This window comes from Mycteria americana, chromosome 1 (genome assembly GCF_035582795.1).
Source record: "Mycteria americana isolate JAX WOST 10 ecotype Jacksonville Zoo and Gardens chromosome 1, USCA_MyAme_1.0, whole genome shotgun sequence".
Taxonomy (NCBI): Eukaryota; Metazoa; Chordata; class Aves; order Ciconiiformes; family Ciconiidae; genus Mycteria; species Mycteria americana.
Genome location: NC_134365.1, coordinates 14,192,706 through 14,218,524, shown reverse-complemented (window position 1 = coordinate 14,218,524; position 25,819 = coordinate 14,192,706). Strand labels below are relative to the sequence as shown.

Here is a 25,819-nt window from a genome sequence, read left to right as displayed (position 1 = left end):
CAAATTCAGAACCTAACTTTGAAAGATATTTTAAATATGCATGCAGGCAAACTATGCCAGTAAAAACAAGATAATTGTATCTCACAGGCATTGAAATCTTGGCTTCAGCTTGTGCTACATACCCTAGCTGAGAATGTAGTGATTAAGCCATCACATCTGAGGCCTGATTCTGAAGGGAGTGCAGTTTCTCTTACACATGGATAAAAAACATTCATTTATTGGGTTTAGAATATTTCTGTATTGCAGGTAACAGCCTGTAAAGCTAGGACTGAAATAGGAAAGGTACAGAAGTCAATTTTTATAAATTCTGAATTGTCCACTCTAACCAGTCCTAAGTTAAAGCATTCACATCCTGCTATTTGTAAAATAAAACAAGCCCAAGAAGCACTGCCTTGCTACAGCTATCCTGATAGATGGAAAAAAAGAAGATAGAGTGAGGATACAGAGAAAAAGTTCTAAAATTCCAATCTATGAAACAAATTTCAGACTTAATAAGTTTCTTTGCATCTGTTTGGGTAAGACTTATGAAGATCACGCACAATCATATACTTTTTGGTCATCAAAGAGCTAACATTTACCAGTGATCAACCATATGTTAGTGGCTGAGTTCCTGTTTTACATAAGGAAAAAATAGCTATGTGTCAAAGGCAATAGCCTGATTACTATGGAATTTTTTTCAGAATGATAAATATGTAATATTTGTGCATGATAAATATATGCATTTGCGTGCCTCTGTGTGCATGCACATGTGTTAGTTATCCATGTAGCCCTTAGTCTTTTTACCTCAGGACTAATTATTAAAAGTTTTGAAAAACTTCATACAACCAGTGTTTTTTATTCAATCTGCTACATAAGTATTCTTTCTTTCCCCTATAGAGGTAGAATTTCCATTCCAGTAAATGACAAATTACACTGGCCTTAGGCCAAGATTAGCAGGCCTGGAAGATCAGCTCAGTGACAAATTTAAGGCATCTCACCATGGTTCTAGTCTGGACATCACAGAAGAAGAGAGCTTCTCACTGAAGCTAAAGCTTTGCTTGAGCCCAAAATATTCTGCGATGCTCACATCATGGCACTATTAGATGAAGAAATATGATTTTAGGTTGTTTGGCTCTTGAGTTAACAGATCTGCAGGCTCTTCAAGAGAAGGTTTCCACAAGCTCAAATCATGGTCTACCTTCTCCTTCTCTTTGTAGGCCTAGAAGTGAATATTTTCAGGTTTGAAAACGATTCAGGCCAAAAGGTAAAAAAAGTTTCAGAGTGCAGAGGAGAAATGTGTATTTTATGAATCTATGTGGCCTTTCATACGAGTTTCATTGCAAACAATAAATGTGCATTGTATGCCAAAGTTATAACTACCCATGTTTCATGAGAAGGAAACTTCTATGTGGGATTCTCTGATACTATTTAAAATATACACTTTAACGTGCATTTTGCCAAAAATTTTCATTCATATGATCACCTGTCAGAGGTGTAAGTATCAAATGTAAGATGAAAAATGCATGAACACATTGCATTGGTCAAACTGTCCCTTTGGTCTTTTCAATTGGCCTTGTAGAAGAGAACATGGAAAAGGTATTCATGTAAAAGTTAAAAAAACTCAGACAGAAGCTAGAAAGTCTTAGTAGTAGTAGTAGTAGTAGTGATAACAACAGTAATAATAGTAATAATAATAATACCTTACACCTATTTATCACTTGCCATCTGCAGGTCACCAAAATGTTTTGTAAACAGCTCTTGCAATTTCATAATGTGTGAAGTTATCTCCACTCCATTTTATAAGCCGGGAAAGGTCACTGAATGGTTTGGTCTGTTATTTTCCAAAAATGACCTGTTTTACACGGCGTACGTGTAAAAAGCTAATACCTGAGTTACAAAGCTGCTGGAACTGAAGTCAGTAGGATCTGCAGGTGCTTATTCACTCTAAAAATGAGGATAGACATTGTAGTCAACAGGTATCACAGCAGGAATTACATGGCACTTCAGCCACAGTTACCTGGCCTGAGCTCCACAGAGCAAATCAGAACCCAGAACTCCCGAGTGACAGTCCTGAGATTCTTACCCATTGCTTTCCAAGAAAATAATGTAATTTATAGAGATACAGTTGTTTGTTTATTTTTGAAAAAAAAAGAGAAAATTTAATATACACAAAAATCGGCATTTGCAGAGAGTAGAAGAATAAATGTATTTGGGGCTGGTCCTTTAAGCACAAATCTTTTAGGTTCTGGGTTGGATTGTGCTCAATTTAAAGATCCCAAATTCAACATATTTTAATATATACAGTGGCACTTATATAAATGTTAGTCTAATGAACACATAGTATAATATATAAGCAATGGAAAATAGCCTCTTCTTTTTCTAGTGACATTCACAGCCAACAGCTGAATGACTTCACTTCTAACAAAGGGTACTTAGAAAACTGAAGTGCCTGAAGTGGATCAAAGGGTTGATGTAAATATATCGCGAATTGATAAAAAATAGAGTAGGCATGTCACCTAAGAATGATTGGGTTTTTTGTTGCTTTTTCAGGAGTTCTGCACGGGCACAAAATACCTGGAACACAGCCATGTCTCGTACTGCCCTCAGCTGACGGATGAAGCTGTGAAAGCAATGGCATTTCACTGCCACACACTAACGTCTGTCAACATAGCAGGTTGCCCAAAGGTATGTATGAGAAACGGGGCAATAGTTCTGGGGTTGCTATTGCAAAGAAGTACTTAGTATTTCATTCAGAAATTTGACCTGCTGGCATCTGTGTCTTGTCACAGTTCTACAACATACTCAAGTAATTTAGAAATCAAAGCTTAAGTTCAGCTGACTTTCCATGTTAAGTTCTGAGATTTGAGAGTGTTTGGTGTTCTTCTAATGGTTGCAGTTACAACACAAAGGTGTCTGTATCAGGTAAAAGTTTGTCTCTCCAGGGGTTGATGTCTAGGGAAGGGTGAAGAGAGAAGGGCTTTTAAGTGATACTTCTGCAAATGCTCTCTCAGCTTCTGGTGTTTTGGGTGCTTCCAAACAGTGGTGTCTTTGTTTTAATAACTCTTGGTATTTTCATTCATGAAAAAGTTGTTGTAGTGTTGCTTCCATCACTATTAAGTGGGAATATACTGAGTTTATTACTACTTTTGGAAAAGTTAATCTTGAACTATCCTTCAAAATGTCATCATACTCATTTGACAATTTTCCCCCTTTTTTCCTACTGAAGTGCCCATGTCCTGCTTCCTTCCACAATAAGTCTGCAGCCATCACTTGTCCCTGCCTTTCTCCTCTCCAACGCCATCTCCATAACCCTTGACTAGCCTTTCAGGCCTCCACACAGTCCTCATGTCCTCTTATTCACTGCAGTGGCTGAACACCTTAGCCTCCTGGCCAACTAGATTGAGCTGATCCAGCTAACTAGTTAGCCAGCCCTAAATTATACGTATTCTGATGGGTTCGTTAGCCTTCCAAAAGTTCATACGTTTCTCAGCCTCTAGGCCAAAACCCACAGGCTGTCTCAGATCTGGCAGGCCAAGGAAGTTGGTGTGTGTCTTACAATAGCCTTTGGTTTATAGCTTACAGATACCTACTGTACAGCATTAATTCTTACATACATGGGGCTCAGTCTCCTGTATCCTTTGCTTTTAGATAGATATTAGGCTATTTTTCCATAATAACAGTGGCAATAGAAGTTGTGCATGGCGGTCTTCCCAAAGTAGTTGAAGTTAGGTAGTTCTGCAAGCAGTCTCCTCTGCCATGCTTCCATTACACCTTATAGACTAACACAGAAAAATCCAACCCCAAAAAACCCATTAAATGGCAGGCTGGAAATTGGGAGAGTTTCTGATTATCAGAGCAACGAATTATAAAACAGCATCCTGGGAAGGGAGTCGGTGGCAAAGTATTAAGGAATGTTAGGATGGCTCTTGATAAGGGAATGAGCTGGGTCGTATTTTGTAGTTCCTTCAAATAGGAAAAAGAAGTAGACTCAGTGACCTAGTAATCTCCTTCCAATGCTTTGTTCCTAGATGGTATCTTTTCTTTAAACGGTTACAAAGCCAATCTGTTAACTGCTAATACCCTACTATTTTTGGAAAAGAACATCAAGACTCTTTCATATAAACCTACACATAAGTTTACAAGTCTTTTTTTGACTTGAATCCAGCTTGCAACTCCATAACATGAGATGGGCACACCTGTGGATGTTAAAACTAATGGGTCTTTCAAATCCTTTGGCAATCTCTAGTGTAAATTGAGGGTGTCCAGCTGCTAAGTAAAGAAATATTTTCCACTCAGAGACTGTTTAAAAATGGTCAGGAGGTTAAAGTAAGAATGAACCTGTTCCAAAGGCTATATGTTAATACGTCTGACAGTCACGTCCTGCAACATCAGCTATATTATATTAAAAAAAAGAAATTTAAAAAAAATTGTAGAAAGAGAACATGGAACAAAATCAACATACAAATACATGTCCGTTAAGAATGTTTTGGCATGTGCTACACGTACACAGGTTACTCTAAGATTAGAAGAGCTCATCACTTTAATCATATCTACTGGGGCAAATTAATTGTCTTTGAACAAACCCCACTGGCTTCAGTGAAAGTGCAGTGAGCCTCCCTGTCACGTTTCTGTATACCTAGGACAGGTACAAGTCATTTTGCAAATGCTGATACTAAAATATTCAGCAGTGCAGTTCTGAGTCTTACTCAGGGAATGAGCCTGATTCAAGAGTAATTCTTATTTCATAGGAAAAAAATGAAGTTGCTGTGGGAAACATAGCCTACCCATGAAAAAATATAGCAAGAACTGAAAATAAATCTCTGGTTAAATGAATGAATCAGCTATTTAAATAGCAAAGTTCTGAAGACACAGTTCAATAGACAATGAATTCTGTAATTCAGTCCTCTAAAGGGAATAGGATTGAGTGTATGATGAATGTAGATTTCTCTTAAATGCATCTGATACCGATTACTGCATTCAGTCAGCACCTTTGGTTTATTTCAATAGGAATATTAATCTATTTATTAATATTTTAATCTACTTAATAATCTATTGCAGATTTAATATTGAGCATTTAGCTAAATCTGGAATAAGCAAAGCACAGAATTACCTCTATATTCCAGGAGGACTGCGTCATGAGGTAGTGTGCTAATTTTCTGTTCCACAACCCAAGGTCCCAGCTTCATCTTGCCTATTTGTCCCTTTTAGATTCTCATGAGATCGGCTGTTTAATGCAACTGAAACTCTCATCTCTCTTTCCACCATCCCACTCCACTGATTTTAATCAAGTGTCTTTTAAAGGTCTTTAGCATGTCCCCTCTTGATTTTTGGTCCTGACTGAACAAGGTAATTAAAGTATGCACATAATTTATTCTTGACTGTTTCCACTGAGGCCAGTGGAGCAATTAAGTAGCTTGCATGACTGCTTACGTACCTTAAAGACTCTGTCTCGTGTTTCTAAAATGCAACTTCCAGCATTAATGGCAATGAATATCAGCTTAGAAAAATGGAATTGTGAGGTGGAACTAAGCAGCTCTACTTCAGAGCTAAAGAAAAACAACTATAGGTTAAAAAGGTCTTGGTGCGAGATGCTTGTTTGTAACAGAGGACTGAGATACAAAACTGATATAACTAAACTGTAAGTGCAGCCTAACAGTTTAGCAAGAACAGTGCAATAGCAGGTCAGGCTAAAGGCTTATATGTGCTACACACAAAATGATGAGGTTGGGAAAGTTAAACCATTCTGATTAGGTGAAAAAAATCCCACAATACTTTAGACTGTACTGGAATCACAGTTAACTAATACCTCATATGTTCCTGATATTTAAGTGATGGTTCCTGTAGAGCCCCTTGCAGAGATTCAGAATTATCGTGTGCCAGAAATTTACTTCCATGAAGTATTTTAAAACATAGTTTTCTCACAAATCAGACACTAAAATTGTGCTCTGTGGGGTTTTTTTCCAACTATTCAATAATCTTCTAACTTCTGCTTATCTTGTTCCTTCATTTACAGATGACTGATACCTGTATCCAATACTTGGCTGCAGGCTGCCATTATCTCCACTTCTTGGATGTCTCGGGTTGCATTCATCTTACTGACAAAGCACTGAAATATCTTTGGAAAGGTTGTAAGCAAGTCCAGATTCTCAAGATGCTGTACTGTAGAAATATTACCAAGTAAGAGGATATTTCCTAACCTTAATTCAGAGGTGGTTGTAAACCCAGAAACATGAGGTTTTTTTCCTTCACTGGCATCATGTTGCCATGCTAGGTATCTGGCTTGAGCCATCTTGCTCCTTTATCTAGGGAGTGTCCACACTGCTGGCTTAGGATTCCTGTGGCTTGGTGCGGGTATCTGTATATTCTAGTGTCAGCCAGAAATGAAGGGAAATAGGGACCCCATCTATCTTTATGGCGGACAACGTCTGGTTAGGGAAATTCCCTACTGGTGTAAATGGACCCAGCCTCTTGATTCCCCATGGCGTTTAAAAGCCAGTCAGTTCTGGTCAGGTTTAGAGCTGAGTTTTCAGCTCTGTGTCTCCAAGATGCAGATGCAATATCCATCAGCCTTCCATGGGGGTTAAGAGCATCACAGACCAGGCGCCATACACCTAGAACTGCACAGTGGCCAGACACGCTGAAGGGACCAAACTGTTTGGAAAAGAACTAAAGTTTAAGCATGGTTGGTTGATATATCCGAGTATATAACTTAAACTTTATGACTTCAGTAAGAGTAAGAAATATATAATCACAGAATCACAGAATCACAGAATCACAGAATCATATAGGTTGGAAAAGACCTTTAAGATCATCGAGTCCAACCATAGACCTAACACTGCCAAAACCACCACTACACCATGTCTCTAAGCACCTCATCCAAACATCTTTTAAATACCTCCAGGGATGGAGACTCAACCACTTCCCTGGGCAGCCTGTTCCAATGCTTGATAACCCTCTCGGTGAAGAAAAATTTCCTAATATCCAGTCTAAACCTCCCCTGGCGCAACTTGAGGCCATTTCCTCTTGTCCTATCACTTGTTACCTGGGAGAAGAGACCGACCCCCACCTCTCTACAACCTCCTTTCAGGTAGTTGTAGAGAGCAATAAGGTCTCCCCTCAGCCTCCTTTTCTCCAGGCTAAACAACCCCAGCTCCCTCAGCCGCTCCTCATAAGACTTCTGCTCCAGACCCTTCACCAGCTTCATTGCCCTTCTCTGCACATGCTCCAGCCCCTCAATGTCTGTCTTGTAGTGGGGGGCCCAAAACTGAACACAGGATTCGAGGTGCGGCCTCACCAGTGCTGAGTACAAGGGCTCAATCACTTCCCTAGTCCTGCTGGCCACACTATTTTTGATACAAGCCAGGATGCCATTGGCTTTCTTGGCCACCTGGGCACACTGCTGGCTCATATTCAGGCGGCTGTCAACAAACACCCCCAGGTCCTTCTCTGCCAGGCAGCTTTCCAGCCACTCTTCCCCAAGCCTGTAGCGTTGCATGGGGTTGCTGTGGCCCAAGTGCAGGACCTTGCACTTGGCCTTGTTAAACCTCACACAATTGACCTTGGCCCATCGATCCAGCCTGTCCAGGTCCCTCTGCAGAGCCTGCCTACCCTCCAGCAGATCAACACTCCCACACAACTTGGTGTCATCTGCAAACTTACTGAGGGTGCACTCGATCCCTTCGTCCAGATCATTGATAAAGATGTTAAACAGAACTGGCCCCAACACCGAGCCCTGGGGAACACCGCTTGTGACCGGCCGCCAACTGGAGTAAACTCCATTCACCACCACTCTTTGGGCCCGGCCGTCCAGCCAGTTCTTTACCCAGTGAAGAGTTCACCCGTCCAAGCCATGAGCAGCCAGTTTCTCCAGGAGAATGCTGTGGGAGACCGTGTCAAAGGCTTTACTGAAGTCCAGATAGACAACATCCACAGCCTTTCCCTCATCCACTAGGCGGGTCACCTTGTCATAGAAGGAGATCAGGTTGGTCAAGCAGGACCTGCCTTTCCTGAACCCATGCTGGCTGGGCTTGATCCCTTGGTTATTATAATACTATATTATATAGAGAGTATCCATACTAGGAGAGCTCTAACCCCACTCTAACAGGACCACTGTAGATAGCGCACTCTGTGCTTAATCGTTTCAGGGTTTAATAGTCACTTTAGAGACCACAAGAGCCATGCAGATGCTTAGTAACTTAAAAGATATTTCCAGTGTGCTTCATGTTTTCCAAACCCTCCTTGGTTTATTTCCCTCTAACTGTCTTGCCACAGACAATTCTGCTGTCATTACTTTTATTTTCTTTACTGCCTCTGACTTCTTAGTTTTCTTAATGTCATCTCAGAACTTCCATCTCAAAACCTCTACTTCTAATTAAATACTTCTTAGATACATAAAGTGTTTTGAAGGATTGGTATGCATATGAATTGAAAAAATTATTCTAAATTAACTATACTTTTCATTCTGAAAAAAGATATTTCAAATAAATACGATTAATTTCCTCATAACTTTCTGATTTACAGTTTTTCTCATAGTAAGCCTCAAGGGATTTTCTTTTACCCCTGGGTTACTGTTGTTGACTTGCTTTTTCTGTGACTTCATATCTCTGTTCAGAGCATTAAACAGTGTGTCATCCCTTTCGGGCTCTGGTTGCTTATACATCTTCCTGTAGAAGTGAGATGTAGTAGGAACAGAAATTTGGGTTGAGTTCCGATTTATGTTGGGTGAGCCATGATCAAAGAGCTGACCTGACTTCTCACAAAACTGTTTGCATTATTGTAGCCTTTGCAGGATGACCCAGGAATATGCCTCGGCCTCAGAGTCCCATATGCTATGGGTTCTCCAAACATCTAGATTAAACTCTTCTGACTTAGCCAAGGAATTTCCCAACCACTTATTTTTACTGTAAAGAAAGCCCTGGAGAATTATAGATCTTTACAAAACAGAGAGCAACCATGAGACACACATCTCCACCCACTGTTATCTTTGCCCTTTTTGTGATTTTTAGAACTAGGCAAACTTTGCCAATTTTACTTTCTTAAGCCTGATTTTCTGGTGTGCGACGGTGGATGGTTCTTTTCTTTGCCAGCCTCGGTCTCTAACCCTTTGCACCGAATGTTCAATGATAGGAAGCTCTTACCCTGTGCCATTTGAGTCTGGGACAAAAACTATCAGGTGGATTGATCATGTAGAACAATTCAGCACTGATGATTTTTTGTTTGTTCCTTCCAACAGGTCTGAAGAGCTTCCCTAGACCTTGGCAGGCTGCAGAGTAGATTGACCACATCAAGATCAGAGTGACTTTTCAATGCAGACCCTAAAATTGTCATTAGACAGAATAATATTCAGAAAATAAAGGAGTTCACAGCTAGATTCAGATATATTCCACATCCTGTATGTGTCACACTTTCGAAAAATCTTTTTTTATTGTAGTTCAAGGCCAATATTGTGAAAATTATAAAAAATATATTTTCTGACAATAACTACATCAAAAGCACAGTCAAATATGGCAGTGACACTACACTGTTAGTCATCTTGCAGCAGATTTTCAGTAATGACATCAAAAGCAATGACAGTACTGTCACTTGTATGTCACTATATTTTTATAGAACTATGTATTTCATTCACAACCTGTATGTTTTTAGTAATGAATAATAAGCAACAGATTGTCAGAAAAATGAACAACAGGGCCTCATTCTCTGTTTTCAGACTAACTCTTACAACCTTATTTGGGTTCTTGGATTTTCACATGATGTAGAGGAAAAGGCTGTTTTCAGGTGTAATTTATATTCTTTAGGTGTGAAACATACATTTCAGAGACATTTCATTCCCTGTTTAAGGAGATGGAAGAGGACATCTATGTAAAATCAGATTAATCTGGAGAACTAAACATGCTAGTGGCTTAGTGTTGCGAATAAGTGATTTAGATTGCTCAAAAAAAATCACCATCAAAGGTATTAGCAAAAGTAGTTTTAATGTGATTTATAAAAGTGCGACTTAATAAAGTTTGATGGCAAGGTTCACTCTATTAATTACTGCATGGAAGAAACATACACAAGAAAATTGGGTTACACTTGAGTTAAAGTGGCTCACAGAGAGACGGAAGATACAAAGGGGTACAGAGGACCCTCCCGTTGAGTCACGAGGTTCAGAGTAGACCCCCTTGCTTTCTAAACTCCTGATGGAGCTTAGATGCGGCTAGGTCCAATCTTCGTCTCAGACTTGGACAACGGTTTATGTCTGAGGGATTGCATAAGCAAGATTTATCCATTCAGCACGCAATCAAAGTTACCAAGACAGAATCAATGTTACCATACTGTAAGGTTATACACGGTTTGGTCGCTTACCAAAGATCTGCCATTGGTAAAAGGTCTCTCTGCCTCGAGGAGCAACATTGAGAGGTGTCCCTGCTCCAGGGGAGATCACCGCCATGCAGCCACACTGCCTAGCAGGGAGAGCTCAAAGAAGGCTCACTTTGGCTGTCATATTTATAGATAAAGTGGTTGGCTCGTAGTCAAATTACATGCGATAGGAATGACATGCATGAGAGTCTTTGTACCCACAACTTTCTTTGTTCCTTGATAAATGGATCTTGGAAAAGCCACCCGCTATTCATGCGTTAACTGCATAATCGGTGTTCCAAGCTCGTACGCGTTGATGCTCACTGTGTCACTCTGCTCCTTTGTGGGTTTTCAGAGAACAGATCGGGACCAGAGGAGCTCTTGGCCTGGTCACGGCTCAGGCCTTTACCTCCCTTGGAGCCTGTACCAAACTACTGCTAGTTTGGTTAAGAGGTCGAGTGCATCTGTCACACTTAGGTTCTAAATAAGCAATAGAAGAAATATGGTTTTAGTTTAAAGTTTCCCTACAAAATCTATAAATCATGTATACTTCATTTTGCCAAAGGAATTCCCCATTACTCATTATTAACCACTAACCAGTCCTAGCAGACATCTCTTAATAGACTGAGCCTTGCAAATATCGAGGCATATCTCTTGTATTGTGTCACATTCTTTTTCAAAGTTTTATTTTTACTGTTTCATAAGATTAAAATAGAAAACATATGGAGCCACAAAGTTCTTCAAGTTTCAGTCCAATACAGCTTCATAGGAAACAGTTACGAGCATATAAATTGTCCATTCTTTCCAGTATCAGGTAGTATTCAAGATTATATTTGCCAACATACCAGCTTGGTTCCAGGTTTATTAAATGTTACAAGAAAAAAAAGGTCTATGGCCTGATATCTTGCTGCATATTTCTGTATCCAGAGGCTAATGACCTTTCAATTAATCCTGTTTCCAAATGCCATAAAGAATCATGGATTACCTACCTGTGGGAGTAAATGACACTGGTACAATTGATTTCTTCTACTAGAGGAAAAGAAAGCTAACTAACTGCTTTTGAAAATGTGGCTTCTGTAGGAAAAGGTTGTATCGGTTGTGCTTCACCTGGGACTAATCCTATGAGAAATAACACAATGGCATCTTTAGAGACACACGTCTCTTCCCTGTAAAACATTCTCCTCAAACTTCAAAACACAAACACCATCTAAAGTCAGCTGCAGTGCTGAGAAAGGTGTGGTGCTCAATAGAGCAACATTTCTGGGTGCAAAGTGAGAGATGAAATCTGCCATTGCCTTGAGAAGCCAGCCAGCCTTGTGCTCTCACCAAACTGAGTCTCGTCTGTAACGGTTTGGTTCCACCAAAAGCTGTTCTTTGAGAGCAAAAATTAAATGCTTCCATCTTTCTTGTCTGCACTAATACGAAATCAGTTACATTTCTTTTAAACTAATACTACTCTGTTAACAAGTGACTCATCAACAAATACTATTACAATTTTTGCCTTTTAAACGGAAATTACATTGGGTCTTAATAGCTACAATACATTTGGAGAACATTCTGATTTTTGTTTGGGTTTTGTTGTTGTTGCATTTTCTGATGGTTGCTGTCGATTAGAAAGGCAATTGCAAGAACTCTGTTTTCTTGAAAAAGCAGAATTTCTTAGGTATTATCCAAATATTCAGGTCTCCAGGCAGGAAGGATTTGGGAGTCCAACACACATGTAATCAGAAATGAAGACAACCTACACATGATTTGGTAAAGGACTAAGAATCATTACTCTTAAGTTTCCTCTAGAAGAAGCAACAAAAAAACCATAGTACTGTCTTCTCACTGAGCTGACCTAGACCTCAGAATACTTCAGATTTTACGTAGTCTTATCACTGTTTGTAACCTGGAGCACGGTTGCAGGATGCTTTCTGCTTTTGCCATGAGCTGCCTGCCTCCACTTGCCTCTTTGGCTTAATTTCTCCTGCATTTGCACTATAAACAGTTCTCCCATGTTTAAGTTTTTATTTTCCATTACTTTTTACTCTTGATTGGTTTTTTGTAACCTCATCTCAAAAAGTCTTTTTCAACACCTCTGCTTTTTATTATGATGGACCCAGTCACACATTTCTGAATTTTGGAATGGCTCAGGATTCAGACTGTGATGCAGAACCGTATTTCCTAGCTACCCCCTCTTACACTTTTTTCAATCCCTTTTACTAAGGGATTGAAACTTTGCGTAAGGATTCAATTATATATTCCAGTGCCGCTCAAGCCATGTGTTTGGGCCAGTACTTTTGTCTGACTTATACCAAAAGATATTTGCTTTGCCAAAGATAATTGTAATTATTTGCTGGAATGCTTTTATTCATCAATGTGCTCATTTAAGACACTATATAAATAAATTAGCAGGCTCTATCATAGTACAGTATATCTTAAATAAATGATCTATTTTGCCATGTGTTAATGATTAATGAATGACTGTTTCTGGCAAACTAATCAACTGTAGCTCCAGGCATGGGACAACATAAATGTCCAAAAAATAGTAACAGCTCCCCTTATACATGCTTCAGACAGCCACCATACATTGCAGTTTCCATGAAAAACAGGAATTTGGACTTGGATGAGTTGATTTTTATTTTATAGCTTAGAGCTTATAGCTCATATAAATTGTGCACACATTCCTCAATGGCACAGGCCTCCCTAATATAAAAACAGATACAGCCTTGTGTTCATGTGGTTCATACAGTGTCTCAGTGTTAGATTTTAAAAAAAAGTATCCCGCAGCGGTTGAAAAGGAGCCCTCCTTGCTTCATTAATTTTGTCCCTTTTCCGCCCCTCCTCGCTTCCCCTTTCCTGCTGTGGTGGTGCAAGCATTACAGCCCTGCATGCCTGCCTCTCTTGGAACCCTCTTCAGCATTTTCACTTGGGGAAAAAAAATACTCTAGTAGCATTACTGGCAGGTAACAGACCATTTTAATTTGGATTTTTTTTCTAGTATTGTCTAGATGCCATACATTATATTGTTCGAGAGCTTAGGAAATTGGCTAGCCGGGAGCAAGGCTACCTTGCTGCGGCTGTGGCCCACCAGATCAGGTGGAATCTCCCGAAGAGGATGGGAGACGTGGAGAGCTGGCTCTTCCCCGACGCGCACATGAGGACGCTCAGCCCGGGGGAGCTCTCTGCAGTGCAAGAGCCGGCGATGGGGGGAGGCCGGGGGAGGCGGGTGCTCTGCGCAGCTGGGAGCGGGCCGACAGCCAAGTGCAGAAGCGATGGAAAGAAAGACACGTTCAAAAGTCTGAAAGTGGCGGGTTGAGTTTCTTCAGCTCGGGAAGGCAAGGAAAGTTGCTGGACCGATACTGCCTGGGAAGGAGGGAGAGGACAGAGTTGCTCTTCAACTTCTTTTTAGGGCGTCTCACTCAGCAGGCCTGACTGACTCCTATTTCTGTGTCACTTTGCTCTAGTTCCTTGTTTTTGTGTTCTAACGCGGCAAAGGCGCGGTGGCCACAAAATGCCGAGGGAGATCAGAGGGGCCATGGGTGTTTTTGGAAATCATCAGCAATTCTCTTCTGGTTCAGTTATCAGAGAAGCTGCAAAACACAGCCTTGGGGTGAGCTTGGGGCCAGTGCGGGTAACGGTAAGGCTCCGTAACGCTGCCTGTCGTGTATTCAATTAAGTTTCAGAAACAATACACTTTAAAAAGAGGTGGGTGACAGAATATAACTACAAGTGAAGAGGTTAGCCAAAAAGAAAGCAGAAGGTGTACCAGGAAAGGGTAAAAATACTTGGAGATGATATAGAGACCGTTCAAAGAGAAAAGTAGAGATAGGGACCTGCACAGTTACTATGGCCTCCTATATAGCTATAAAAAAAACACTCTGGAGACTCTGTGATCTTTTGATGTAACTGGTTTATTTATCTTGTTTGGTGCTATGTTTTCGTCAAAACACACTGCTATTATTCCAATGGCATCACCTACTCAGTCCCAAAGATCTGTGTTTTAGGCTCCCCAGTCAAGACAGCCACTGACACACTAGAACAAGTGCAGATGAGGGCCACCAAGACCATTAAAGGGCTGGAGTACGTGATGTGTAAAGAGAAGCTGAAAGAATTGCTTTGCTCAGTCACAAGAAGAGAAAGCTCAGGCTGCGGGAGACCTTATTGCTGTCTATAATTCTGATCAGAGGATACAGAGACGTGGCCAGACTTTTCTCAAAGGTGCACTGGCAGGACAAGTGGCATATGTGAAGTTCTGATTACACACAAGGAAACTATTTTTTAATCAGGACGCTGGTCAAACACTTGAACAGGATCGCAGAGAGGCTGTGCAATCTTCATCCCCAGCGATATTCAGAACTCAGCTGGCATGAGCCACCTGGTCTAGTTAGATCCATTTAGAGCAAGACCAGGATTAAATGATCTCCAGAGGCCCCTTCCAACCTAATTTATTCTGTGACTCTATGGCCTCACCCATTATCTTGGTTTTTTAATTTCCACATCTCTTATAATATTGATAGCTTCAGTTAAAACAAGGAACTTTTGCTCATTAAACAGATTTTAGTGTTCTTTGTAGAAACAGCCTCTGCAATTTTTCTTTTTTCTATTTTTGTTTTTTTAACTCGTTGCAAACAAGCTGTCTTGAAATACACAGCCAAATCAGAGAAACAAGAACATAATGATGCTGACCCTCCTTCCTGGCTCAGATATGACTGGGATGGTAACATACCTTCACCAAAAAACATACATCAGAGCCTGGATAAACAAATTCTTCAAAATGAAAGATGAAGAAATTGCACACCACCTTCTACTGTTCAAGGGTTTTTCACTAGAGCATGAAAAGAACACTATATTATTTTTCTTAAAACTAATCATCCTTTAATGAAAGACCGTTTGTTGAATTAGTAAGGAAGCATTGCAAATCTTTCTCGCAGGAGTGTGTACACCTTCAAGCAAGACAGCCGTGCTGAAACAACATTACGAACTTTCAGACGTTGATTCAAGCTGTCTTCATCTTTCAATAATGAGAAGTTTTGGTAGTCCCATGCAGAGTAAGCAATAAATAAATCTGCGTGTGTTTGGGGTTCTTGTTTGCCATGAAGGTCCTCTCCAGGACGTAAACACTCTGACTTCCCACAGAACTTCACACTTGACACGGCTGGTACTCATCAAGTACAGTTCCTGAGCAATGCAGAACAGCAAATAGGTAGTGCCTACCGCTCCCTTAATACACAACTCCACGTGCACATTTAAGCACAGCTCTCCTTCTCAACAGTCACTTGTGCACCCAGAGCCCTAATTCTCATAAAAGCCTCTCAGGCTGAGTTCAACTCTCTAAGCGTTTTGATGTTTACATTTGCAGATCTGAACTGCAGGCTAGCTGGCAGCTGACACAGTCAGAAGAATCAAATTAAAAGGAGCACAGATGGGAAAAGTGTTAAAGGATAATTTTTCTCCAGTTACAAGAACATGTCTTCTCATCAAATGGACAAAAAAAATGAGCACACATGAGATTTGCCATTCAAATCCTAATTACTGATAACCCACTAATCTTTCCTTGTCTAGAGAAAAATATAAATCCTTTGGGGAAACTCCCAAAGATTTACCTTTCTTCAGCTCATTCTTGACCTTTACGTTAAAGTTCTAGCTGGTCTCAACATTTATTAGCTTGAAAAGAATATAATCAGAGTAGCTTTAGTGGTAGTGCAATTTTTCTGATGGCTTATTTAAACTTCTTTAAGCAAATAACTACCAATCCTAATGTTTAATTCCAGCTAGGTTTAGAATATGAATGCCTTAGCTTGCTTACTTTTGAACATGGAAGAAATAACATGTTTTTGTACTACGCTCTCCCTTAAATTGATGATGCAGCAGTTCCAAAAAGCATGACCTTAAGCACAGAGGCTGACAGGGTGTGTAGTCCGGGTGAATAAGGGAACCGTTAAATGGACTCAGGTTTGTGAAATATCTACTACAATGTTTTTATTTTCAATGCAGTGTGAATTTAGAGGTGCTTCTTTCACTTTGTCTGCAGCAGTGCACAGAAATCATTAGTTTCAAAAATTTTTCAGGAAATCTAAAACCATTACACATTTATTAATTTTGTATCTTTTAAAAGTAGTATTATAATTACTAATAACTAGTAACATCATATTGCTTTTAGTAATAATATTAGTAATGTTTTATATATTAGTGTTTATTAAAAATACATATAATTTGCCATACACATCAGTGCCCATGTCATCCAAACAAACAGCACACACAACAGCAAACAGAATGTGGAGTTTTTAACCACCCTGAATTATAGCAAAAATGCTGCCCTTGACTATTGAAGTCCATCAGCCAGGGGCAATTATACTTCTTGGGGAATCCTGTGGGAAAGGAGAAGTCCATTTCATAATGTACCTTTATGATCTAAAGTACATACACACATATACACAACTTAAAACCTGAGCTGACACTCTGAACTCTTCTTTGCTACTCTCCATCCACTCAGTTGGCAGGAATTCTTACATCTCAGTTTTGAAACACAAATTTCCGTCCTTCTTTTATAAGGGGATATATATATATATATATTTATATATGGAAAGGCTTTTAAAAGCTCCATTTACTTTACTGTGTGCTTGTATTATGGTAACATAAAATCCTCCACAAAAGTCATGTATGTCCTTGTGCAGGGCTTACACATTTCCCTCATCTCCCTCCTCTGCCCCTCTGCCTCAAAGGCTGACAGTAAGTCACTGGAAATGTAGCAAATAAACAGATCACAGCTCTCATTTATTACGCCAATACTTCCATTCTTTGGTAGCTTTTACTTTAGGGGAATGCTCATGTGAACTCTCATCTGACGTCCAGTTGGTAGAGTGTTCCTCCTTGAAATCAGCCAGACCCACTGCACTGCTGAGTATTTATTTTAAAAGCTTTTCTTTGCAGATGAACAGTGGTAGACACAGCTAGAGTTCTTATTTCTGTCCACAAATAAGTGGTTCAGGATGACATGGAGCAAGTTCTGCCATTTCACAGAAGTAGTTTTACATGTATGGTACCCCTTGACAGGGCAGAAACTGCTTAGGGGTCAAACACCAAACGAGAAGACCAAATGAGAACTACAGATCTGAAAGTGGTTTTATCCTATCCATGATACAAATAATTTGGTTGAAGAAAATTCTCTGCATTTTGCATAAACCAGTAGAATTCTCACAGTACTGAAAGTGGTTTTATCCTATCCATGATACAAATAATTTGGTTGAAGAAAATTCTCTGCATTTTGCATAAACCAGTAGAATTCTCACAGTACTGAGACATTTAATTTAAAAATATAAAATAGCTTGCAGAGCATGTCATCTTGGAAGTAAGTTTTCCTATTTTCAAATACCAGATGTGGAAAATGCTTTTTATTTTTAAATGACAAGTCCAACCTTTTGTTTAACAGTTACCAGCTTTAAACTGATGTGGTAAGTGGGTCAAGTTAGACAAATTGTGAATATGTAAGATCTTGGCGTTCCTAAACGGCACTGTAAGTAAACCAGACCTGTTAAGCACCAGCCACTGTCACAGGCAAATCTTGGGTTAAAACGCCCTCATTTTTAATATTCTCTCATATTAAGAATATACATCAACAAAGTTTCATAATTTTACAGAAATGTTCCTTTACAATTTCTTGATTTTAATCTCTTTGGCCTATTTCACCTTTAGGAACTCTTCAGCTTGACAGACTGGATCCAGCTTTGGCTTTTAAGACACACTTTGCCATTTTGTGTGTCAGCCTTAATCCATTTGTCCGTTTCATTCCTTTGATTCATGTGACCTGGAAAAGAGTTCTGTTTAGTTTAATTTGACACACAGTAAACATATCATCTTCACATTGCCTATTTTTTCCAAGCTCCCTGAAAACATTTCTAAGACTTTTATTTGGTAGAACGAACTTACATATTTTTAACAGGGGCTTCTGACATTTCATTCTTGATACAGTTTTTTGCATTAATCTCATTTCCCATAATATGTTACTACAATAAAGTTGTAGTTTTTTATTATATAGTACCGTAGTTTTTATTATGGGCTAGGAAATATGTCTACATTAGACATTAATCTGGCTAAGTAATTTGAAAAGTTTTCATCTTTACTGTAAACATGGAAAAGAGACATGGGTAAGACCTGATTTTCCAGATGACCAGACATGTTGCTACTATTACTGCTTTCTTATGATAATGGATTAAAGAAAAAACCAAACCAAAAAACACCCTGACATGTCTATCTTCTTACATGTTTCACATAAACTTAGTATGCATGGTCATGCTCTGAGAAGCTCCCTGTATAACAGACAAAGGAGAAAGTTCAACTTGCCCTCATTTTACAATTAAGAAACTGAGGCCAAGAGAGAATAAGTGACCTTCCAAATTTATACAGAAGATTTATGACCAAATCGGGAATTAAACTGGGATCTTTTATGTCCCAAATTGGTGCCTTTATCACAAGATCAACCTTCACTTTTGTTTATCTTTACAAAATATCTTTTATTATTACTTTAGTGTTCGTGTCACTGAGTGAGTTCTAAGTTTAGAACTAATTTGAGCCTGGAATAGCATGAGGGATGGCAGGGAAGCAGATTCTGAAGCAACTTTGCAAACATGCTCTGCTCTGACCTGTAACACAGCTGAAGTTAAATTTTGGCCACATCAAACACAGTGGCGAAACTCCAACTGACATCACTGCATCGGTTTCCACAACTGAAGCCTATGTGCCAGAACTTTTCAATAGCGCTTCAGCGCTTTGGTACTTCTAAATGGGATTAATTTAAGGTTATGGGCCAAACCCACATCAATTCACTAGCAGGCTGAGGTACTGTTTAGAAGTACAGGATTTTCAGAGGAGTCCAACACTGACTGAGTTCTCCCACTGAACGAAGAGGTATTTCAGTGTCCTTTGTCATCAGACTACAACATGCCTTCAAGGCTCTCCATGTGGATGTCCTAGTACAATTTCTCTGCTCCTGATTGCTCCAGGCAGCAGCAGTCTCAATCACACTCAGTCTCAATATCATTCCTACTGTAAGGCAGAATCCACAGTTCTGCTCCCCATCTAATTATGGACTTAAATCTATGATGATCATCACGAAGTTGGACAAATGTGTTACACATGAAATCTGCTAAAATCTGAAACTTCAGTTCATCAGAAAGCTTTCCTTAATCATTGATTTGCAATAGTATTGTATCAGAAAATACAGAAAAGAAATGAAAACAAAAAATCTATCTTTTAAGTAGAGGTAGCCGTTAAAACATTAGATCAGTCTGAATTTTAAACAGGAAATAGCCTCCAGGTGTCAAAAAAAAGAACCAACAAAGAAGTATACAGGAAAATTTCATTTGATCCCTTAACAGAGTTGTAGAGCACTGAAAATACAGCTTTTTTTCCTAAGGAGAGAAGACACAAATGTAGGGCAGAGATATTTCCAGAAAGTGCATATCGGAGAGCTTGGTCCCAGTTCCCCTCTCATGTTTTTGTCACTATGGCTTGTACTTCCGTACAAGGAACAAACACTGAAGCCCAGGATCAGCCCTGTAAATGAACAGTTTCATGCACTGCTTACACCATACTACACTTTTGCTAAAAAGTTAGAGTTTTGAAGAAACACAGAAACAAATTAACAAGAGCTCTTTTAAAGCTCCGTTGTTATCTGAGCTGTTTCTCATTTTGCATTTGCTATGTGAACTTAGAAAAATGTTTTGTTCCTTATGCTTCTTTTGGAGATTTGCCTGTGAAGGGAATGCAGAAAATATCAAAGTGCTCGCAGGAAAGCGTGTGTCAAGTTCCACTCCCTAGGGATGAAGATCTTCAAACTATTTAATGTTATTAAGCCTATCACCAGTAGCAGGTTCAAATCAAGCTTAAGATATTTAAATAGCTTTGTGTATGAGGTGCTAATCAAGCAACAAGGTTTAGTTGGAGACCTTTTGATGACAGTTTGGTCTTAACTGTACTCACTGCCTGTACTCTGAATACTGTGGGAACATAAGTGGATTTTGAGGATGACTTTGCTAGTGTGATTAAATCACAAAAGCCAACAGCCTGCTGGATTGCAAATAAGGAAAGCGGGGGGGAATTTTAATTTCAAAACCCACCAGTCAAGACAACAGCATGAGCTCAGGAGAAGACAGATGTACCAGTATGCTGTGTGGCCACTTTTTCAATTTAATGCCCAGGAAAGTTTTTTTCCCCCCATGTGTCTAAAGGCAGAGAACCTTTGCAGAACATTATGCAGTGAAGCACTGACTGTTTAACTTCTCCAGCCTCTGGGAAGGCGAGTGAATAGGGAGCTCTATTCTATCATAAAACACATGAAGATGAGCATATTTTAAATGTTTTTCACCGGTATTGTTAGGACTGTGGTATATCTCAAAAAGGCTGTGAACAGCTTGAGTTAATGCGAGCTGAAACCAATAAAAATCTGTAGGATAGCATCTCATCTAATGTGTTTTATAAAAGTTGGATGAACTTTCTATTTGACTTGAAGGAATGTAATCTTTTCCAGATACAACCTGGGTCTTTGTTTGGTTTTTTAAGATACTGCTTAAGGATCAAGGCTTCACAGAGGGACAGTGTTTAGAGGGACGCTGTAAAACTGTAAAACAAAGCTCTTCCCACTCGGTTCTAGTGGCAAAGAGTCAATAAAAATTGCTTCTTCAAAACTTTCCTTCTTTCCTAGAAGTGCCTTGAGAAAAGAGAAAACAGGGAGGGACACGGCAGCGGATAGCGTTACTCCTGGGATCAGAACCATAACTCTGAATGCAGCAGACCCAAGTCAGCTGCACAGTGGGAGAAGGAGTACAACACTCGGACAGCTGTTAAGTTTCAGAAGAAACTTAAGTTTCAGCAGGCTGCCATAATATGAGCTCTTTCAGTTATTTCCCTTTTAAAGGCAAGTTGTTTGCCTCACGTTATTCACTGCCCCTTCAGCTGTGTTTGTATTTAACCCTGGAACTCAATGCAGCTAAAAGCACAGAAATTACCTTAAGGTAAACAATACAGAATTTCTGATAACAAAAGCAGTTAAACGCATCTGTAAAGCCTTGTACGCAGTGTACGAGACTCATGCAGTCAGCTCCCTCCTTTCACACTGGCTTTGAAGCAATCCTACAGGGTAAGTCCACAGCACCTCATAGGCTGCTCTCCCAGTACTACTGGATGAGGAGCCATTCTGTGAGCAGTGAGAAATAAATTATTCCTGAAGGACATCAAAGTAGGAAATATCTAAATCCGCTATGTTCCAGAGGGGAATCCAGATCTGACCTCATGCAGACATGAAAGCCTTATTATTTCAGTGCATGCCTGAGCGAATGATTGTTGTAAGGAGGAAGGTGCTTCTCACCACAATCTACTTGGAGAACCAAACAGTGAAACGACTTGAAGTTATTAAGAGAAACCCAGAAAGTCAGAGATAGGACGGTGGTATTGTAGTCTAACGGGAGCTGGTGGAAGGCCAGGACTTATGTAAAGTTGATAAGGGTTATTCAGACTGGAACGTGGAATGTCTAAACAAGAATTACTGCCCTTGGGAGTAAAGCACATCCTGGAGAAGTATGTAAGCTAATTAAGATGTTTTGGGAACCATCTGAAACAACTGGAAGTGGGATAAGAAGCACCCTCATGCAAACTATCCTCATTATAATACTAAAAATCACACCCCTCGAGCTGGAGACCCCAGCCCAAGCAGAGACCACTCACCTCTGAGCGTGTGCAGAATATTAAAGTCGCACCGTAGCTTTAAGTGGAAATAAGAGAAATGTAGCCCAATAAAAAACTGCTTTGTGTAATTACTTATGCATATGCATAACTAGACTGTATAAATACTTACCTGTATGACCGAACTTTGTGCTAGCTTTGTGGAGCTACCACCTAGCACCCATCTCTGCACAGACAGGAAATAAAATACCTCTGCCCTGTGAGTATATTGGCGTCTTGCACACTGAGTAAAGAACCTCACACTTGTGGGATAACAGTATCAATGCCCATCTTTTCAAGGGAATCTGGTAATTAGACAGGCTGACTCCCTCCAGAGGCACATGAGGAAGAAGGCCATCTAAGGAGTTTCTAGTGATCAAAAGAATAATTGGATGCTGGACCAACCCTAAAGGTAGACACAACATCTATTCCTTACACAGGAAAAAGGGGGGTTAGAAAAGACAACAGGAGATTCCTCTCCAACCCCAGAACATACATCTGAGGGAAAGCATAAGTTAACATGAAAGACAGTGCCCTATTACCTGTGTGCATGGTCACCAGAAGACATGGTTCGGAGAGGAACACTGTTGAGATGTGGCTCAGCAAAGCTCTAGTGCTGTAGATGGGGTGGCATTAGTACCAAAGGCTAAAAATCCTGTTAACTGCTTCAAGTGTTGTCATGCTGGATGAAATAGGGAGCAAGAATGTCTCGACCTGGGAGAAGACAATCATTCCCAAAGATACGTTCTTTGTAAGAGCATGGAAAAATATGAAGAGGTTGGTTTGCCAACTTGAGAAAGTAAGAATAGGGAGACACAATAACCTACAAGGACAAACATCCACAGCCTCTGAAAAGCACCTGTGACACTGTGGGACTTTTACCAAGGAAACTCATGCAAGTGCTGAAAGCCGGATGGAGGAAGCGACTGCCAAAGTTAAAAGCTCACTCGGCACCAAGCAGATTCATGGCCAGGTCAAAGGTTGCCGCTGAATATGAACTTGGCACTAGAACTGGGGCCAGGGATGGAGAAAGATCTGGAATCAGATGAGTCCCTGGCACCAGAGATGGAAGATTTACATGATTAAAAAAAAAGCGGGGGTGGTGGTGGTGTTATATCTCAGACAATTAGATTTGGAAGTTGACACCATCAGCTACAAGGATCCAAAGAAAGTCTCTGAATGATTCCAAGACTTTTTCCAGCAAGCTTACAGTTGTCAACACACAAGCTGGCAATGGAAGTGGGCGGAAGCGTGCCCACTGGCTGCATTCATTTAGTCCCCAAATTTATCCATCCACATGCCTCAACCTTCCTTTGGAGTGGGTGGGAGCAGATGGTCACATCAACTTAGGACAAGAGAACACAGGGCTGAAAGCAACCACCTGAGGATGCACTGTATTTAACCTGAGAGGCTTGCCTAGCCTGTTCTTCACCATATGCAGTACTGACAGTCCTATGGCCTCACCAGACAAACGCTTACTACCAGAAAGTTTATCTTACTATTTAGCTATTTACTTTACCACAAGGTCAAATCATAATTTCTAGTCCTATCACCAGTGGACAGAGAACAATTTATTTCTTTCATCTCTGCAGCAATTACTTACTTACTGGAAAAGTGCATCTTACCTTCTATCAGTATTCTCTTCTTTAGACAAAAACAACACTTTTTTTCAGTCTTCCCTCATAAACCATTTTTTAGGTGTCTGATCACATGTTCTCCTTCAGAGTCTCTACAGTTGTCCACATCCACTGTACTGAAGTACAGTACTCAAAACTGGACACCTCCCAAAGTATTACTAATGCTATGTAAAGCCAAGGGATTATTTTGAGTTTTACAGAACAGTCGTGTTAATACACTGTTTATTTTTTGCAACTGTGTTAACATTATTGTTTCCTGTTTACTGATGTTTTTATTGAAATATTCCTCCCCTTGTGACCACACAGGTAATTACTCCTACCTTTGTACTTTGAACTTAAAGGACTTATTAGAAAAATGGCCTAAAAACCATATAAATCATGATTATTTGAATTTTAACCCTGCCCTTTAACATGTTTGTAACCCTTTAGCATGACAGTCTCCTAAGCTCCTTTTCTGCTTGAGTATTTGACACTTTTTAGCCCCCGCTTCCCCTCCTCCTACCATATATAGTTCCAGATATAGTTAGTGATCTCTACAGGCTTCTTGAATCAGCTGATTTAAGAATACAGGCAGACCTGGAGACACAGGGAAGGCACAGATATCGAGCAGCAAGGGGTAAGCAGAATCCTCTCTTCCTACCCTCTTTGCCAGGGAAAGGAAAAGAATGCCTTGACTACTGGAGTTACTCAAGCATTCTCAAACTAGACAGCCAAACACACACTTTCACAGATGGAAGCTGGACCAGTGCTTAGCATAAAAAAAATCTGGTTTTATAACAGATTTCATTATACCATACATACTACTTGTAAGAGTGCCTACGGATGTCAATGGAAACAGATGCTTTATCCTTGCAAATTTCTCTGAAGAGTAAACTCCCTGGCACTGCTCTCTAGTTCCCTCCCTTTCCCAGCAAGTGTCCCAATTTTGCAGGAAAGTCCCTTCCTTTTCTAAAGGAGCAAAACACCTTTTCACACCCTCATCACTCTGCCTCTACAGCACTTGCTCCAGGCTTTCATCTTCTTGCTTTGACTAAATCTCGCTCTGTTCCTTGGCTATCTTGCAAAACCCTGGATATAACTGCTTGTGGGATTATAGTGTACTGACTTCCCCACTCAGCGTGGAAACGGGAGCTGTGAAGCAAAGTGATGACGTACAGCACAGCTACTGTAACAGCGGCAGGGAAGGCTTTCCTAGAGCAGGTGATGGACTAGGTGCATGTTTACCCAAGTCACAGAACTCTACCCTGTCTTCCCACTGGAGAGCCTCCTCTCTAACATCTCTCACAATAATCCCAGAGGCAACTAAAGCTTCCTGAAAGCAGCCGGTTCCTGTGTTATCCACATGAGAACTGGCCGGTTTCTGAAAAATCATCTATTTTTAAACTAACCTTTGAGCTCACAAGCATAAAAATCTAAACTGCCATGCTCTTGTGATACAGTTTTTTTCCACTTGGCAAACGCCCTCTTTTCTCTCCATTTTATATTTCTTTAGTTGCAGCAGAAGGACAGCTATAGACTCGGTACCTAAAACTTCAACAGTGGATAAAGTTTTCATGATATAGAAACAGTATTAAATGATTTTTAATTATTTCACAATCTACTTGTACAAGAAAATTCTCAAATATCAGCTTTAAGAAGAAGAGACTGTTGAGAATGAGGGGACAAGTGCTTGGCCTGCAGAAAGAATACACTGTCCCCATGGGATAAGGTAAAGAAGGAGAAGCAGGAAGCATCTCCCTTGCCATGCCAAAGGAATATTACTGACTTGGCAAAGAAAGGGGAGGCACCGTTTTCAAAAGGGTAAGAAAAGGAGCAAAGCACAGGTTAAAACCAACTACTTCACCTCCCTTCGGGTTTGTTGCTTCTTACTGACCAGTGAAGAAATGGGAGGAGAGAGCTGCGATAAATCATTGGTTACATTATGTGAGAAAACACTCAAAGCTAAGTGCTGGGTATAAAGACAGATGAAGATACGTTACTTCAGGCCAGCACTAGTTTAGCTGAATTGTATCCTGCAGAAAATCCATTCTACCCATTCCAGGGTATATTTTTCATTCACTTGTATTATGATCAATTTAGATCTATGTTTAATAAATTCTTTGTGCTTCTTGAAACAACTGATAATCAGTGGCCTAACGCTGTTGCCTCTGCATAATTCTTGCTGA

The 25,819-nt window shown here is 40.0% G+C and overlaps 2 protein-coding genes across 3 annotated transcripts in view; one reads left to right on the top strand and one right to left on the bottom strand.

Annotated features, from left to right (window-relative positions):
* The window catches only part of FBXL13 (F-box and leucine rich repeat protein 13), a 97,748-nt gene extending 81,341 nt beyond the window's left edge, over positions 1-16,407 (top strand). Inside the window, 3 exon segments of the mRNA XM_075491267.1 lie at positions 2,530-2,664; positions 5,993-6,153; positions 14,928-16,407. Coding sequence (XP_075347382.1) covers positions 2,530-2,664; positions 5,993-6,153; positions 14,928-15,087 — 456 coding nt within the window. The 3' untranslated portion in view covers positions 15,088-16,407.
* A 1,461-nt stretch (positions 16,408-17,868) lies between these two features.
* The window catches only part of FAM185A (family with sequence similarity 185 member A), a 46,571-nt gene continuing 38,620 nt past the window's right edge, over positions 17,869-25,819 (bottom strand). For both annotated transcript variants that reach the window (XM_075491380.1, XM_075491372.1), the window contains one exon: positions 17,869-18,106. In XM_075491380.1, coding sequence (XP_075347495.1) covers positions 17,991-18,106 — 116 coding nt within the window. In that variant the 3' untranslated portion in view covers positions 17,869-17,990. The remainder of the gene's footprint in view (positions 18,107-25,819) is intronic.